This window comes from Anomaloglossus baeobatrachus, chromosome 6 (genome assembly GCF_048569485.1).
Source record: "Anomaloglossus baeobatrachus isolate aAnoBae1 chromosome 6, aAnoBae1.hap1, whole genome shotgun sequence".
Classification (NCBI taxonomy): Eukaryota; Metazoa; Chordata; class Amphibia; order Anura; family Aromobatidae; genus Anomaloglossus; species Anomaloglossus baeobatrachus.
This window is the reverse complement of record NC_134358.1, coordinates 376,813,498-376,830,680: the sequence shown is the minus strand read 5'-3', so window position 1 is coordinate 376,830,680 and position 17,183 is coordinate 376,813,498. Positions and strand designations below refer to the sequence as shown.

The window sequence follows — 17,183 nt, the reverse complement described above, 5'->3', positions numbered from 1 at the left end:
TCCGTGGGTAGGGGTCGGTGGTCCCGGGGCCCGGTAATGTGATGGGGATGCTAAGTTGGTGAGGTGCAGGGTTGCAGGGACAGCGCGGCTCGGTGCCAGATGGCACGGGTGTACTCACTCAGTAAGAGATGCACAAAGTCCTCGGTAAACCAAACGGCTGGATGGACGGGTCCCGCAGCTGGCTGCAGTGTCTATCCCCGGACAGGTGATGGCGGCTGTCTTTCCCTGCACCTTGATGTACTTGATTGACTACGATGGATCCCCAATGGTAGTCCGCTCCCCGGTGTATGGATGCCGGAGGAGCTCGTTTGCCTGCAGGCGCTGGCCCTTGGGTCTCTAGCCTTAGGCGGTAGCTGAATACCCTCACGGTGTGGGCGGTTGCCTTCTATCGGGTCTTTGGCTGTTAGGAAACCCCTGGGGTTCTGGTCACACTCGGATTTGACTATTGTTGGCGGCTCCAAGCCTGGTCGGGGTCCGATGGCCCTGCCTGTGTGTGCTGGCTTAACTTCGCTCCCCGGCCGGTACCGGCGGGCCAACGCCCGACCCCTGTTCTACGGTTCCGCGTTGCTTCACCACTCCTGCAGACGGCCACCACCGTCTGCCAACCTTGCTGTCAGTGCCTGGGCCACAAACCCAGACACCCAAGTGTTTACTCCTTTCACTTCCACCTCCTGGACTAAAGTGTCACTTTTCCCGCCTCCAGGCCTGTGAACTCCTCAATGGGTGGGGCCAACCGCTTGGCTCCGCCCCACCTGGTGTGGACATCAGACACTGGAGCGAGGCAACAAACGTTTTGTTTGGCTGGTGTCACTGTCTAATGGGGGTGGGTGTTATGATCCGGAACCATGGAAGACCACCACAAATTATTGGTAAAAGGTGACAAGAGCATTGGCAACTAATCTGGCCGCCATCCCCATCACCATTTGGCACTCTTCACTCTAGAGAACAGATCAGACATCAGAGGCAAAGGGTACTGATATTTGACCGTAATTTTATTAAGAAGACGGTAATCAATACAAGGCCTCAACGAACCATCTTTCTTAGCAACAAAGAATTGCATTGGCAACTAATCTGGCCGCCATCCCCTTACTAACCATCACAACTAGAAGTAGCTGAGGGGTGAACCAACATCCTATGCACCGCGAACCCAGCCGGAGAACTAACTATCTTAAAGGAAGGAGAGATGAATAACTCTCTGCCTCAGAAAATAGACAAGAATAGCAAGCCCCCCACATTCAAAGACTGGGGTGATATAGGAAAAACACAATACACAGATAGATGACAGGATTAGCAAAATGTGAGGCCCCCACTGACTAAAATAGGAAAGGACAAGAAAGGGACTGATGGTGGCCAGAGAAAAACCCTGCAAAATTCCAAATTCCTGATAGTACAAAAAGGCCCTCAGATCGCACGATCTGAACTCCGTCCTATACCAGGTGCTTTTGTCATACCAATGAACAGAAAACAAGAATCATAACAAATTCAACAAGCCACAAACACATGGACCCAAAGGAGCTATACTCCAAACAGAATTGCAAGGAGTTCCCCAGCCAAGCAACTTAGGGGAAAAATCCCTGCATGCAAATAAACTGAAAACAACCACAGAAAATGACAAACCCAGATAAGAGCAAAAGAACCAAACAATAAATAAAGAGCAAGCACTTATCTGGGGTAGATGTGGTATGGAGCAGAATGAAGCAGGCTGGTGATACAAAGAACAACTGACATCCGGCACAACTTGCTATCAGACCAGGATTTAAATAAGCAGAGAGTTAGCAAAGGAAACGCCCATTGCACAACACACCTGGTCCAAGTCCAAACAATTCCTGGCCACCAGAGGGAGCCTCCCAGCAGCCAAAACATAACTAACATTCACAACAGTACCCCCCCCTTGAGGAGGGGTCACCAAACCCTCACCAACGCCACTGGGTCGCTCGGGTTGAGCATGATGGAAGGTGCGAACCAAGCTGTCCGCATGAATGTCAGAAGCCACGACCCAAGAGTTATCCTCCTGCCCATAACCCTTCCATTTCACAAGGTACTGAAGCTGACGCCTACTGCGACGGGAATCCAGAATTTTTTCAACCTCATACTCCAGATCCCCTTGTACCAAAACAGGGTCAGGAGGCGCTGCTGCAGGAACTGTTGGCTCCACATGTTTCTTCAACAAGGACTTATGGAAGACATTGTGAATCTTAAATGACGCAGGCAGAGTCAAACGGAAAGATACAGGGTTGATAATCTCTGAAATCTTATAAGGTCCAATAAATCTGGGCTTAAATTTAGGAGATGGAACTCTCATAGGAATATTTTTAGAGGACAACCACACCCTGTCCCCTACTTTAAACCGGGGACCAACAGTCCGACGCCGGTTGGCAAAATTTTGGGTAGTTTCTTTGGACTGAAACAATTTATCCACTACCTGCCCCCAAATCTGCTGCATTCTGTTGACCACCGAATCCACCCCTGGACAGTCAGACGCCTCAAGCTGCCCTGAGAGGAACCTAGGGTGATACCCAATATTGCAGAAAAAGGGAGACACCAATGTGGTAGAGCTAGCTCTATTGTTAAGGGCAAATTCAGTCAAAGGCAAAAACGAAACCCAATCATCCTGATCCGCAGAAACAAAACACCGTAAATAGGTCTCCAGGGTCTGGTTAGCCCTTTCAGTCTGACCGTTGGTCTGAGGATGAAACGCCGAGGAGAAAGACAGCTGAACACCCAATTTGGAGCAAAAAATCCTCCAAAACCTGGATACAAACTGCACCCCTCTCTCAGAAACAATGTTTTCGGGAATACCATGCAAACGAACAACATGTTGGAAAAACAAAGGCACCAACTCTTATGAAGACGGCAACTTAGATAGAGGAACCAAGTGAACCATCTTGGAGAATCTGTCACAAATCACCCAAATCAAAGTCATTTTCTAAGAGACGGGAAGCTCTGAAATAAAATCCATAGAGATGTGCGTCCAAGGTTTCTTAGGTACTGGCAAAGGCAATAATAGCCCACTAGAATGTGAACAAAAGGGCTTGGACCTAGAACAAACTCCACACGACTGCAAAAAATGATGGACATCCCGGGACAAGGAAGGCCACCAAAAAGAGCATCTCATAAGATCCCGAGTACCAAAAATGCCAGGATGACCTGCCAAAACAGAGCAATGAACCTCAGAGACAACTCGGTCTCTCCACTGGTCTGGGACAAACAGTTTCCCTGTAGGACATCTCTCAGGTTTATCCCCCTGAAATTCCGCCAGTGCCAACTGCAGATCAGGCGAAATAGCCGAGAAAACTACACCATCATTCAGGATAGTAGACGGCTCGACAACCTCCAGAGTCAGCGCAGAAACTCCTGGAAAGGGCATCGGCCTTAACATTCTTGGTGCCCGGCAACAAAGAGACCACAAAATTCAACCGGGTAAAAAACAAAGCCCACCTGGCCTGGCGAGGATTCAACCTCTTGGCAGATTCCAGATAGATGAGATTCTTGTGGTCCGTAAGCACCACAACTTGATGCCTAGCCCCCTCCAACCAATGCCTCCACTCTTCAAATGCTCACTTCATAGCCAATAATTCCTGGTTCCCCACATCATAATTCCGTTCAGAAGGAGCAAACTTCCGAGAGAAAAAGGCACAGGGCTTAAGTGTACCCGAAGTAGCGTCTCATTGAGACAGAACAGCACCTGCTCCGATCTCTGAGGCATCGATCTCAACTTGAAATGGTTGAGACACATCAGGTTGCTGCAGGACTGGGGCAGAAGTGAATCACCTTTTAAGCTCCTGGAAGGCCACAATTGCCTCTGGGGTCCAATGCTCAGCATCAGCTCCCTTCTTTGTCAAATTTGTCAGAGGTTTGACAATGGCAGAAAAATTGGCTATAAATTTACGGTAAAAATTAGCAAACTCCAAAAACCGCTGCAGGGATTTTAGAGAAGTCGGTTGCACCCAGTCGTAAATAGCCTGAACCTTAACGGGGTCCATTTCGATAGCGGAGGGAGACAAGATGAAGCCCAAAAAGGAATTCCTTTGCACCCCAAATAGGCACTTTGACCCCTTAACGTACAGTGTGCATGATCCTTAAGTATCTGAAAAACAGCCCGTACTTGCCCAACATGAGAGTCCCAATCATCAGAAAAAATCAAGATGTCATCCAAGTACACAATCAAAAATTTACCAATAAGGTCCCGAAAAATATCATTCATGAAGGCCTGGAAGACGGAGGGTGCATTAGTGAGCCCAAAAGGCATCACTAGGTACTCAAAATGCCCCTCAGGAGTATTAAAAGCCGTCTTCCATTCATCACCCTCCTTAATACGGATGAGATTATACACACCCTTGAGATCCAGTTTCGTAAACCATTTGGCACTCTTCACTCTAGAGAACAGATCAGACATCAGAGGCAAAGGGTACTGATATTTGACCGTAATTTTATTAAGAAGACGGTAATCAATACAAGGCCTCAACGAACCATCTTTCTTAGCAACAAAGAATTGCATTGGCAACTAATCTGGCCGCCATCCCCTTACTAACCATCACAACTAGAAGTAGCTGAGGGGTGAACCAACATCCTATGCCCCGCTTACCCAGCCGGAGAACTAACTATCTTAAAGGAAGGAGAGATGAATAACTCTCTGCCTCAGAAAATAGACAAGAATAGCAAGCCCCCCACATTCAAAGACTGGGGTGATATAGGAAAAACACAATGCACAGATAGATGACAGGATTAGCAAAATGTGATGCCCCCACTGACTAAAATAGGAAAGGACAGGAAAGGGACTGATGGTGGCCAGAGAAAAACCCTGCAAAATTCCAAATTCCTGATAGTACAAAAAGGCCCTCAGATCGCACGATCTGAACTCCGTCCTATACCAGGTGCTTTTGTCATACCAATGAACAGAAAACAAGAATCATAACAAATTCAACAAGCCACAAACACATGGACCCAAAGGAGCTATACTCCAAACAGAACTGCAAGGAGTTCCCCAGCCAAGCAACTTAGGGGAAAAATCCCTGCATGCAAATAAACTGAAAACAACCACAGAAAATGACAAACCCAGATAAGAGCAAAAGAACCAAACAATAAATAAAGAGTAAGCACTTATCTGGGGGAGATGTGGTATGGAGCAGAATGAAGCAGGCTGGTGATACAAAGAACAACTGACATCCAGCACAACTTGCTATCAGACCAGGATTTAAATAAGCAGAGAGTTAGCAAAGGAAACGCCCATTGCACAACACACCTGGTCCAAGTCCAAGCAATTCCTGGCCACCAGAGGGAGCCTCCCAGCAGCCAAAACATAACTAACATTCACAACAGGTGGGGGTGTTTGCGTGTTATCTGTGATGACCTGGCTAGTCCAAGGCGCCACAGATACACTGGACCGTGCACCGGACTCCTATGGAGGAGCAACCAAGAGCTAACCCCTGTACAGGGACTGTCTGGTCACCCCACCAGAGGGCCTAAATGCACAGTAGCCGGAACACAGGAGTGCAAGAGTCCAAAGGGATCCGTAAGGCAGAGGGACGACTGGGACCAGGTTCAGGTGCCGCGTAGGAATAGCAGACGGGATCCAGGTCCCGTGAGACTTGCAGGCTGAAGCACCAGGTAGAGTCAGGAATCAGTGACGGGTGCAGGCAGACTAGAGATGGCAGTATCCTCAGTACACAGTCACCAGACACTTCCTGGAAGAACCAAGTCAGGACCAGCGGACGGACTCTGCGGATGAGACAGTGTTAGTAATAAGACCAAGCACAAGGGGTTCTGAGCACCTAGCTTAGAGAACACGTTGATCAGGCGCTGCCCACATGGACAGGGAAGTCTTATATACCCTGTCCCTGTAACATGTCATATCCTGCTTCAGTAGTGCTAGGCCTATAAGACTAGGTGAGTGAACGTGGCCCCACCCTATACACATGCATGTGCCTAAGAATCAGAGTCAGACACAAGAGACCAGGGACAGGACGCAGGAGAGCACAAGCGGGAGCGGCAGCCGTGACCGGTGGGCACGTGGACTGGATCAGTGGGTAAGGAGCGGTGTCGTGATGGTGGGAGCGTAACATGTATACTATATACTGTGTGTATATACTGTGTGTGTGACCAAGCAGCATGAAGGAGGCTGAGCCAGTGTGTGTATATACTATATACCATGTACTGTGTGCATATACTATATACTGTATGTATATACTATATACCGGTGTATAGCCAGTCTGTGTATATACTATATACCATATGTACTATGTGTATTTACTATATGTGTGACCGAGCAGCATGAGGGAGGAAGAGCCAGTGTGTGTATACTATATACAGTGTGTACTGTATGCATATACCGTGTGTGTGACCGAGCAGCATGAAGGAGGCGGAGCCAGTGTGTGTATATACTATATACCATGTGTACTGTGTGTATATACTGTGTGTGACCGAGCAGCATGACTGCAGCGGAGCCACTGTGTATATATACTATATACTGTATGTGTGGCGCCCTGGACTAGCCAGGTAGCCACAGACAAAAAACACACACACCCCCACCCCCCAGAGAGTTACATTAGTCAGACAAAAACCCTTGTTGCCTCCTTCCAGGGTCTGATGTCCACACCAGGTGGGGCGGAGCCAGGCGGTTGGCCCCACCCACCGAGGAGTTCACAGGCCTGGAGGCGGGAAAAGCAGTAGATCAGTTCAGGAGGTGAAAGTGAGAGGTCACAAACTGCGAGTGTCTGGGTTGGAGCTCAGGCACTGACAGCAAGGTTGGCAGACGGTGGGGCCATCTGCAGGAGTTGGTGGAACTCCGCAGAGCCGTAAGGACCGGGGTCAGGCGTCGGCCCGCCGGTACTGGACCGGGGAACGGAGTGAACCTAAGCACACAGGCAGGGTCAGATGGCATGGTCAGATGGGTCAGAGTGTGACAGGAACCCCAGGGGTTTCCTAACAACCAAGTCCCGATTGAAGGCAACCGTCCGCACCATGAGGATATACAGCCACCGCCACCGACTAGAGATCCAAGGGCCAGCGCCTGCGGGCAAAAGGGGCTCCTCCGGCACCTATACGACGGGAAGCGGACTACCGTTGGGAAGCCAGCGGAGTCAACACAGTACACAAAGGTGCAGGGAAAGACAGCCACCATCACCTGTCCGGGGATAGACACTGCAGCCGGCCACGGGACCCGTCCATCCAGCCATTTGGTTTACCGGAGACTTTGTGCATTTGTTGCTGAGTGAGTACACCAGTGCCATCTGGCACCGCGCCGCGCTGTCCCTGCAACCCTGCACCTCACCAACCCTGCCTCCCCGTCACACCACCGGGCCCCGGGACCACCAACCTCTACCCACGGAGGGGGAAAACAACATCCCAGCTGCTCACTACCATCGCTCCCGGGATCCCCGTCACCAGCAGCGGTGGTGCCCATCTTCACCACAACCCGTGGGTGGTGTCACGGACTAAATCCCCAAACAAACCACCCCCTTTTCACTCACGGGCGAGGAGTGCCGTTCGAGTCCCCGGGTTCGGCCCACCGCTCAAGCCACCGAGCAGCATCAGCAGAAGCCCTGGACCCGAGCGTGGCGAGCAGCGCCCCACCGCCCGCGACATATGTACTGTATATACTGTGTGTACACATGTACCACCTCAGCATCAGCAGCCAAGACTGCTCGGATCCGGATCCGCGGTGGCTCGAGGGGTCTCCGGACCTGGGAGGGGTCGTGCGGCCACTCGAAATAAAAGGGGGTATTTACGGGCGGTTTTGTGTTTAGAGTTCGTGACGCCACCCACAGTGTGTGGTAAGGTGAGTACCACCGCTGCTGTTGGGAGCGCTCGGTGGTGATGGGATGGCAGCTAGGTGTTAACCCCTCCATGGATAGGGGAATGCCCCGGGGCTCAGTGATGGTAGTAAGGGGATACCGTTGGGGAGGAAAGGGTTACTGCGTACTCACTCAGTCAAATAACGCTGACACCAACAACTTGTAAACCGAAATTCTGAGCACCGCTGCAGCAGGGAGAGAGCAGACCTGGATCCTGTGCCCGATGGTGTTGCTTATTAGCCTTTGACCTTTCCCTTGGCACGTTCTTTACTAGTTGGCCCCTGTAGTATAGAACTAGTTGGGTCCCGCTCACCCGTATGGCTAACGGAGTGAGCTTGCTCTCAGGGTTCACGCTTGGGATTTTCTGGACTATGTATTGGGAAAGTCCTATCCCCCTCGTTGTGCTAGTACCCCGATTTTGGAGCGGGTGGAGAACGATTCCTGAAGACTTCGTCCTCGTCGGGTGAATTACCAGGATGCTTGAAACTACTTCCTGGCCTATGGTCCACGTGCCCCGTCGTGCCCTGGCCCCTGCCTGGAGATGGCACAAGGCTGCCGGCTGCCCTCCTCGGCAGTTCTGTGCCCCTTGACACGATCCCCTGTGACCGGGGTTCCAGCTCCTACCAGGCCAAGACCAACGTCTGCCACCTAGTAACCAAGGAGCCAAGCTCCTGACCTTCTCCAACTGACTTGTGACCTCTCCTCACGAGAGTCACCACACAACTGACTGCTCCTGACACTCCTGACCCTCCCTAACCAGCTCCCCAAGTGGGCGGCCCTATTCCCTTCAGGCTACCCAATGGTGTGTCTGGTGGGTGTGGTGCAGAGTTTTTCAAGGATTTCGATTAGCTTGTTCTTAGCAACACCAACGGCCAGGGGCCCGTAACCAAGGAGGATTGGATACCGTGCAGAAGGGCAGATTGCACAATATCCTGTGACGACCTGATAGGCCAGGGCGTTTCACACACACACACACACACACACACAATGCTCTGCTGTATGCACACACACACACAAAATACTCTGCTGCATGCAGACACACACACAAAATGCTCTGCTGCATACAAACATATACACACAAAATGCTTTGCTGCATACACACACAAAATGATCTGCTGCGCACACACACACAAACACACATTCGCACACACACAATGCTCTGCTGCATACACACACAAAATGCTCTGCTTCACACACACACACACAAAATGCTCTGCTGCACACACACACACAAAATGCTCTGCTGCATACACACACAAAATGCTCTGCATACACAAACACAAAATGCTCTGCTGCTTACACACACACAAAATTCTCTGCTGCATAGACACACACAAAATGCTTTGCTGCATACACACACACAAAATGCTCTGCTGCATACACACACACACAAAATGCTCTGCTGCATACACACACACACACATAAAATGCTCTGCTGCATACACACACAAAATGATCTGCTGCATACACACACAAAATGCTCTGCTGCATGTACACATGCACAAAATGCTGTGCTGCATAGACACACACAAAATACTCTGTTGCATACACACACAATGCTCTGCTGAATACACACAAAATGCTCTGCTGCATGCACACACAAAATGCTCTGCTGCATAGACACACACAAAATGCTCTGCTGCATACACACACAATGCTCTGCTGCATTCATGCTGGCAGCAGGGGGTGTTATTGGAGACGGTAACGGTGGAGGGAGGGGATAGGGGAGGTGGCCCGGCGCCCCGTACTCACACATCCCGGCGGTTGACTGGGGGAAAGTGGAGCAAACAGCATATGCTGTGTGTTCCACAAACATGGCGCTGATCTCCTCACTCTGCTGTGATCTGGACAGCCCAGGGGGCACGTCCATGTCACAGCAGGGAGCTCTCATGTATTAAGTATAGCGTCGCACCCTGACCACGGTCTTCTATGCCCTGGGCGCTGCCATAAAGGAGATGAGTAACTGTCATTATGTGACGCCCTGGCAATATCAGGTTGTCACAGGAGACTGCATCCATCTTCCAGATGCAGGACTCTCTCCTCCGTGTCCTACCAATATAACCCCACACAAGTACATACACCAGCCACAAAAGCCTAGTCACCCCCGCAAGGACAACAGGGACACACCAATGGGTGGGGCCAGGCAGATGGTGATGCCCACCTAGGGGTTCTGAGGTGTGAGGGGAGGGAACAAAACAGAAAAGAGTGAGACAGTGGAAGTGAGAGGAGTGAAGTGGTAGTTGGGGGTTGTAGCTCCCGGACTACCGGACTACCTGAGCTGACTAGGTGGCAGACGGCAGAGCAGGGCCACAGGCGACGGAGATCCGGTCACGGGAGACCTTAAGTGGACTGGGGCAGGGTTGTAGCCCGCCGGTGCCGACAGCTGGAATCCAGTCTGGAGGCCGTGCACAGTTGGGGTACCTGGACCCTAGGGTGAGGACAGCTTCAAGCACCTTTTCAATCAACCAGCAGGGGACATGATTCCAAGTCTTGTCCCACCAGCAGCCGAGATAGAGCAATACGGAAGCCCAATGCGGGGGATAGGGCGTCTGCAAGTGCCTGCAAGATTCCCAAGGGTCATATCTCACGGGCCACAGCTCCCACAACAAAGACACTGGGAGTGGACTTTTCCCGTTTCAGGTGGACTACAGTAGTCAACACACAAGACAACAACACAGAAGTGCAGGAGGAAGGGCCCCTGTCCTGTCTACCGGTATGCGGGACCGAGCACACCCCTCCGGAGGCTACCGGTATCTGGCACTTGGTTTACTACTTGGACTCTGTGGGACTTTATTCCAATAGTGAGTACACCGGTATCATCCGGTCCATCCCCGCAGACTGCGCCTCAGCACTCCACTCCATCCACACCTGGGCCCTGGGACAGCACCTCCCCTACCCGTGGAGGGGATACCATCCTGCTGCCTCGCTCCATCAGCCCCTTGCACCCCATACCATCACCGCAACCCACGGGTGGCGTCACTGACAAACTCTCCCCTGTAAATAACTGCTTTATTCAGTTGTGGGGCGGCGGGCTGCTGCACGAGCCCCAGGTCCGGCTTGCCACTCGAGCCACAGCCATGATCCCGGATCCGAGCATCTCGAGCGGCCCCTTTGTCGTGGTCTGTGCCCCCGCCCGCGACAGTTACTCACAACAAATCCAAACAGCAGCCTCCAGTGCTTCAGTAAAACTAGAATTAAATAAAAACTAAATAAAAAGTGAGTCTAATTTTGTATTAAAAATACTAGATTTCATAATCACTATTATTAATGCAAAATAAAAAAAGCGGCACCTTCCCTTTAAATATAGAGCAGTACATCTGTAATTCATGACACCATTAATGAAATGTATCTTCCGACACCAGCAACACTAATGCGGCCTCATATAAGGACAACTGCCACCACCGTGTTTCACTATAGGCACCATGCATTTTTCTTTGCTCTCTTCAGCTCTCCGACACCATATGATTTTGAAGCCATCAGTACCAAAACATTTATCTTGGTTTAATCACTCCTAGTAGAGGATAGAGTCCAAGTAGTTTTCCAGGGCACCGACCCCCTCTGTCAGGTAGTGTACAGGAAGGTATATTGCATAAGGGTCAGCCATCTTCTTTCCTGTGCACTTTAGTTTGTGTTAAACCAAAAGCAGCATGAATCAGACATTGGCTGCATCATTGGAACGTGTATGGTTTAGCCTCAAACATTTCTTGTTTCAGAGACTTTAAAACTCGGTGTGCTACTCTGCTCCTCATATGACTAGTCCAAGAGGCAGGTCACCAGTGGCATACCAACAATTATATAGACACACATGCATATTTACAAAAAAGGAGCTGTTCTTGGTCATTCATTTTAAGTCTAGGATATATTTTTGAGCAGAACACAGCTTTCTGGAAGGAGTTTCACTGATTATTTTAATATGTCTGTATCCACCTATCGTATTATTGTGGATTTTCCCTCAAAGAATACCTGTGATAATATCTCGCTAGGTGGACACAGCATGGGTACCTGCAATGCCCTCTTTAGATCCACCTTTTTGTTCAAGCTATGGTTTAACAGTTACTGCACTATTACAGGCAGACCTCAAATTATATTTTAAGTTTATGTCAGTGCAAGGAATAGAAAGCTTTGCATCAGCTAATTGAACCTTTGATTCTTATGAAGAAGTATTAGTAAATTAATTTGTATACATGTTAACCTTTTTGAAATAAAAAAATGGTACTCAAAAGGACATTCATGCATTTTGATCAAACTACTTTGTCTACAGTAATGTATTTATTAAATCATTGGAAGCCAAAGTACTCTTATCTACTAACTACTCTTGTTGTTTAAAACAGGGTAAAGAAGAGATCAGACCTAATCGGTGCCTTTAAACTTGATCCAGTTTACCTTCAATATGATCAACAAGAATCAGGTGAGTAAATCCATCAAGCACTTTATAATTTAGCAGCCAATTTTAGCAATGTTTTAGAATGTGCTTCTGGATAACAGTGGGTTTATATAGTTAGTATGATTAAAAACAGACAGATGTCCATTAAGTTCAACTAAGGGTACTGTCACACTTTAGCGACACTCCAGCGATCCCACCAGCGATCTGACCTGGTCAGGATCACTGGTGCGTTGCTACATTGTCGCTGGTGAGCTGTCAATCAGGCAGATCTCACCAGAGACCAGTGACCAGCCCCCAGCCATCAGCAACGCGTGGAAGTGATGCTGCGCTTGGTAGCTAAGGTAAATATCGGGTAACCAAGCACTTGGTTACCCGATATTTACCTTGGTTACCAGCGCACACCGCTTAGCGCTGGCTCCCTGCACTCCTAGTCACAGTACACATCGGGTTAATAAGCAAACCGCTTTGCTTATTTACCCGATGTGTACTCCGGCTACGTGTGCAGGGAGCCAGCACTGGCAGGCTGAGAGCGGCGGACTCTAGTAACCAAGGTAAATATCGGGTAACCAAGCAAAGCACTTCGCTTGGTTACCCGATATTTACCTTGGTTACAGCTTACCGCAGGCTGCCAGAAGCCGGTTCCGTGCTCCCTGTACATTCAGATCTTTGCTCTCTCGCTGTCAAACACAGCGATGTGTGCTTCACAGCGGGAGAGCAATGTCCAAAAAAATGAACCAGCACTGTGTGTAAGCGATCTCACAGCAGGGGCCAGATCGCTGCTCAGTGTCACACACAGCGAGATCGCTAATGAGGTCACTGGTGCATCACAAAAACCATGACTCAGCAGCGATCTCGTTAGCGATCTCACTATGTGAGAAGTACCCCTTAGGGTTTTGAAAAGATAATGGTAATGGGGTTAGGTACATCAATAATGCGTAATAAGGTCTCCCCTAAAGAGCAGGTTTTATGCTCCTTGATTCCAAATGTCAATCTACTAAATCAGGATTCAAACTAAGCGTTTTACGCAGACGTTAATAATTATATTTTCTTCTACAAAAATGCATTTTGTGTTGAATAATAAATTCAGCACTGAACCTTGGGGTAACAAAAAGGAAAGAAGTCCAGCTCACAGATCAGCTGATTGTTGTTACATATAAATGTCCTGCACATGGAATGGTCTGGCCACCAAGTAGAAAGAAAACATTCTAGCGCTGTCCAATAAAAATACTCCACTTTATTAGAAAATTCTTAAAATCCAGCAAAGCAGCTCATGATATAGATCTCAGTGAGAACTACACGTTTCAATGCTAGGTCTTAGGGGTACTTTGCACACTACGATGCCGATGTTTGCGATGCCGAGCGTGATAGTCCCCGCCCCCGTCGCAGCAGCGATATTTTGTGATATCTGCCGTAGCGAACGCTACGGCAGCGTCACACGCACTCACCTGCCCTGCGACGTCACACTGGCCAGCGACCCGCCTCCTTCCTAAGGGGGCGGGTCATGCGGCGTCACAGCGGCGTCACACGGCAGGCGACCAATAGAAGCAGAGGGGCAAAGATGAGCAGAACGTAAACATCCCGCCCACCTCCGTCCTTCCGCATAGCTGGCGTGAGCTGCGGTGACGCAGGTAAGCTGATGTTCCTCGCTCCTGCGGCTTCTCACACAGCAATGTGTGCTGCCGCAGGAACGAGGAACAACATCGTACCGTCGCTGCAGCGAAATTATGAAAATGTCGGACACTACACCGATGATACGATTACGACGCTTTTGCGCTCGGTAATCGTAACAAAAAGGATTTACACACTGTGATATCGACAGTGACGCCGGATGTGCGTCACTTTCGATTTGACCCCACCGACATCGCAGCTGCAATGTCGTAGTGTGCAAAGTACCCCTTAGTCATGTTCTGCTCAAACATGACTAAGGCCTAGAGTCGAAACTCGTAGTTCTCACTGAGATCTATATCATGGGCGATTATGCTGGATTTTAAGAATTTGCTAATAAAGTGGAGTATTTTTATTGGACAGCGCTGGAATTTTTTCTTTTGTACCTTGGAGTACACCGCTTAAAACCAGAGACCATTGATAGTAGCAGTCATTCACCACAACTTTCTGGGTACATTCTTTTAGACAATTTTCAATCCAATTACAAGCTTTGCATTCTAAGCCTATAGAACTTAATTTGCCCATTAGGCATCTATGTGAGATAATGTCAAATCCCTTTGCAAAGTCCCAAAACACTACACCAATAGCTATTCTTCTGTCTAAGTTTCGCTCATAAAAAAAAATTATCAATTTGCTTTAAAACATTCTGTCCTCAGTAAAACCAGTGTAATATATGCTATTTTCTACCACTATTGAGTCTCTAAAAATTATAGACAGTAGCACAAAAATAAGAGAGCTGAGTTCCCCAATGACTCTTGGATGCAGTCCATCTGAGCAAGGGACCCTGTTCACATTGATATTAACTTGGACCATATCTACAGTTGGGGCCGAAAGTTTTGAGCCTGAAACAAATTTTGGTTTACACTAAGTTTGCTGCTTCAGTTTTTGTAGTGACAAATTACATTAGTTCTAGATTGTCATGGAAAATGATCACATGAATTGCAAAAAATTGCAAAGTCATTCCTAGCCATGAAAATTAACTTAATACAAAAAAGCTTCTTCCACTGAATTTCAGCCTTGACACAAAATGACCTGCTTACATCAGTTCTGTGATCTTCTCAGGAGAAAATGTTAACGAGGAAAATGCAGTTGATATCACTAAAGGTACCGTCACACATAACGAGATCGCTAGCGAGTCACGTTTTTTGTGACGCAGTAGCGATCCCGTTAGTCGTTGCAGAATGGTCCAGGCCATTTTCTTCAAAGGTGATGTCCTACTGGGCAGGACACATCGCTGTGTTTGACACTGTGTGACAGGGTCACAGTGACTGCTGAGATTGTTATACAGGTCGCTACTGCGACCTGTATCGTTCCTGCATCGTTGGTAAGGTCTGACAGTGTGACATCTCACCAGTGACCTCCCAGCAACTTACCAGCGATCCCTATCAGGTCGCATTGTTTTCGGGATCGCTGGTAAGTCGTTGTGTGTGACTGGGCCCTAAGTCATGCTGACTGAATTAGAATTGCAGACTAGTGAATTGGTGCTTTGAATCATTGTCTTCTCCAAGGAAACAAGTGCAGCCATCAATGCTTTCTATCAAAAGAGCTTGACCTGCAAAGACATTTCTGATTACACTGGTAAAAATATTTTTTTGTATCTGGTTTGAAAATGAGTGGTTTTAACTAATTTTGGAGTGCTGATTTCAGTGGAAAAGTCAGATTCTTTCTATCACCTCACATTTAATAGATACACAGCATTTTAAGAAAGACGATAATAAATTATATGACTTACTTAAAAGCTATAGTATCAATGTCCTAAAGTTGTAATGATGACTTATAAAGTCATAATAATAGCAGTAGGACTTAAATTATACACTTTCAGCTTAATTGCTATCAAAATCCAAATTCTAATGTCATGTTGTTTGGGCAAAATGGGCTGATGAGGCTTTCCTTTTGTATGTAGTCTCATCGGTCTCCCTACACAACATCCAGCAGTAGTCGCCCATCATTGCAGGATTCCCGCATCCTTGGTAGCGTTTCTCCATGGTAAGAATGTCCTGGTGAAAACGCTCATCTTGTTCGTCACTAACAGAACCCAAGTTTTCTGGAAAAAAAGTCAAGGTGCGAATGTAAAAAATGAATTTTCAATGACATTCTACAGTCCATTTCTTTGTAGTTTTGCAGTAAGGCTGGGGCCACACGGGGACTACTGCGATCCCCTCACATGACACTCGGCTCACGCTGGCAGCACAGTAGAGCTGAGTGTCATGCGAGTCTCTCTGCGACTGAGTTCCGACCGTGCGAGCAGACCTCAGCTGCAGGGGGCGGGCTGGCACTGAGGAGGGGAGGGAGGGATTTATCTCCCTCTCTCCTCCGTAGATGGCTATTGCCATTCTCGCACTGCACTCGCCGGTGTACAGTGAGTGCAGTGTGATTTTTCTCTCGCCCCATACACTTGAATGGGTGTGAGAGAAAATGTCTCACACTACAATCGCAGCATGCTGCGATTGTTTTCTCGGTCCGATTAGGGCTGAGAAAATAATCGCTCATGTGTGCTGACACACAGGCTAATATTGGTCCGAGTGGAATGCGATTTTTTATCGCACTCCACTCGCACCGATTTTCATGCCATGTGGCTTAGGCCTAACTCATTGACTATGGAAACATAGTCATCATCTTTATTGTTACTTTAGATGAGCGATGTCCGAGGTTCGAGGTTCGCCAATTTCATGTTCGAGTGATTTTGGGGGGGTGTGCTTGACGAACTGGAACGATTTGCTAAAAGTTTGGTAGTTCGAGTTACATTCGAGAATGGTTCGATCACCAAAAGTGTGGCTTTTCACAGTAAGTATGTGCGCACCTTGCGTATCTGCATGCGTCCTGCGTCCCCAGCACAATCCGGGCATCTCGCTGCACGGCTGTCACAAATCTCCAGCAGCATTTCCTCTTTTGAAAATGGCTGCCGCTTCAATATTCAATTAGTTATTCCGTGCTTTCCCCGCCCACTGGCGCCCATGATTGGTTGCAGTCAGACACGCCCCCACGATGAGTGACAACTGTCTCACTGCAATCAATCACAGCCGCCGGCGGGCGGGTCTATATTGTGCAGTAAAATAAATAAATAAATAATAAAAAAAATGTAAAAAAATGCGGTTCCCCCTATATTTGATACCAGCCAGGATAAAACTACACGGCTGGAGGCTGGTATTGTCAGGATGGAGAGCGCTACGTTATGGGGAGCCCACCACCCTAACAATATCACCCAGCAGCCGCCCGGAATTGCTGCATCCATTAGATGTGACAGTCCCAGGACTCTACCTAGCTCATGCTGAATTGCCCTGGTGCAGTGGCAATCGGGGTAATAAGGAGTTAATCATGGCAGGCGTCTCCCCGAGATACCT

The 17,183-nt window shown here is 48.5% G+C and overlaps 1 protein-coding gene across 5 annotated transcripts in view; it reads left to right on the top strand.

The window, feature by feature from the left end:
• Positions 1–17,183, top strand: part of DDC (dopa decarboxylase) — a 516,742-nt gene that overhangs the window by 366,872 nt on the left and 132,687 nt on the right. For all 5 annotated transcript variants that reach the window (XM_075315037.1, XM_075315040.1, XM_075315038.1 and 2 more), the window contains one exon: positions 12,125–12,201. In XM_075315037.1, the coding sequence (XP_075171152.1) occupies positions 12,125–12,201 (77 nt within the window). The remainder of the gene's footprint in view (positions 1–12,124; positions 12,202–17,183) is intronic.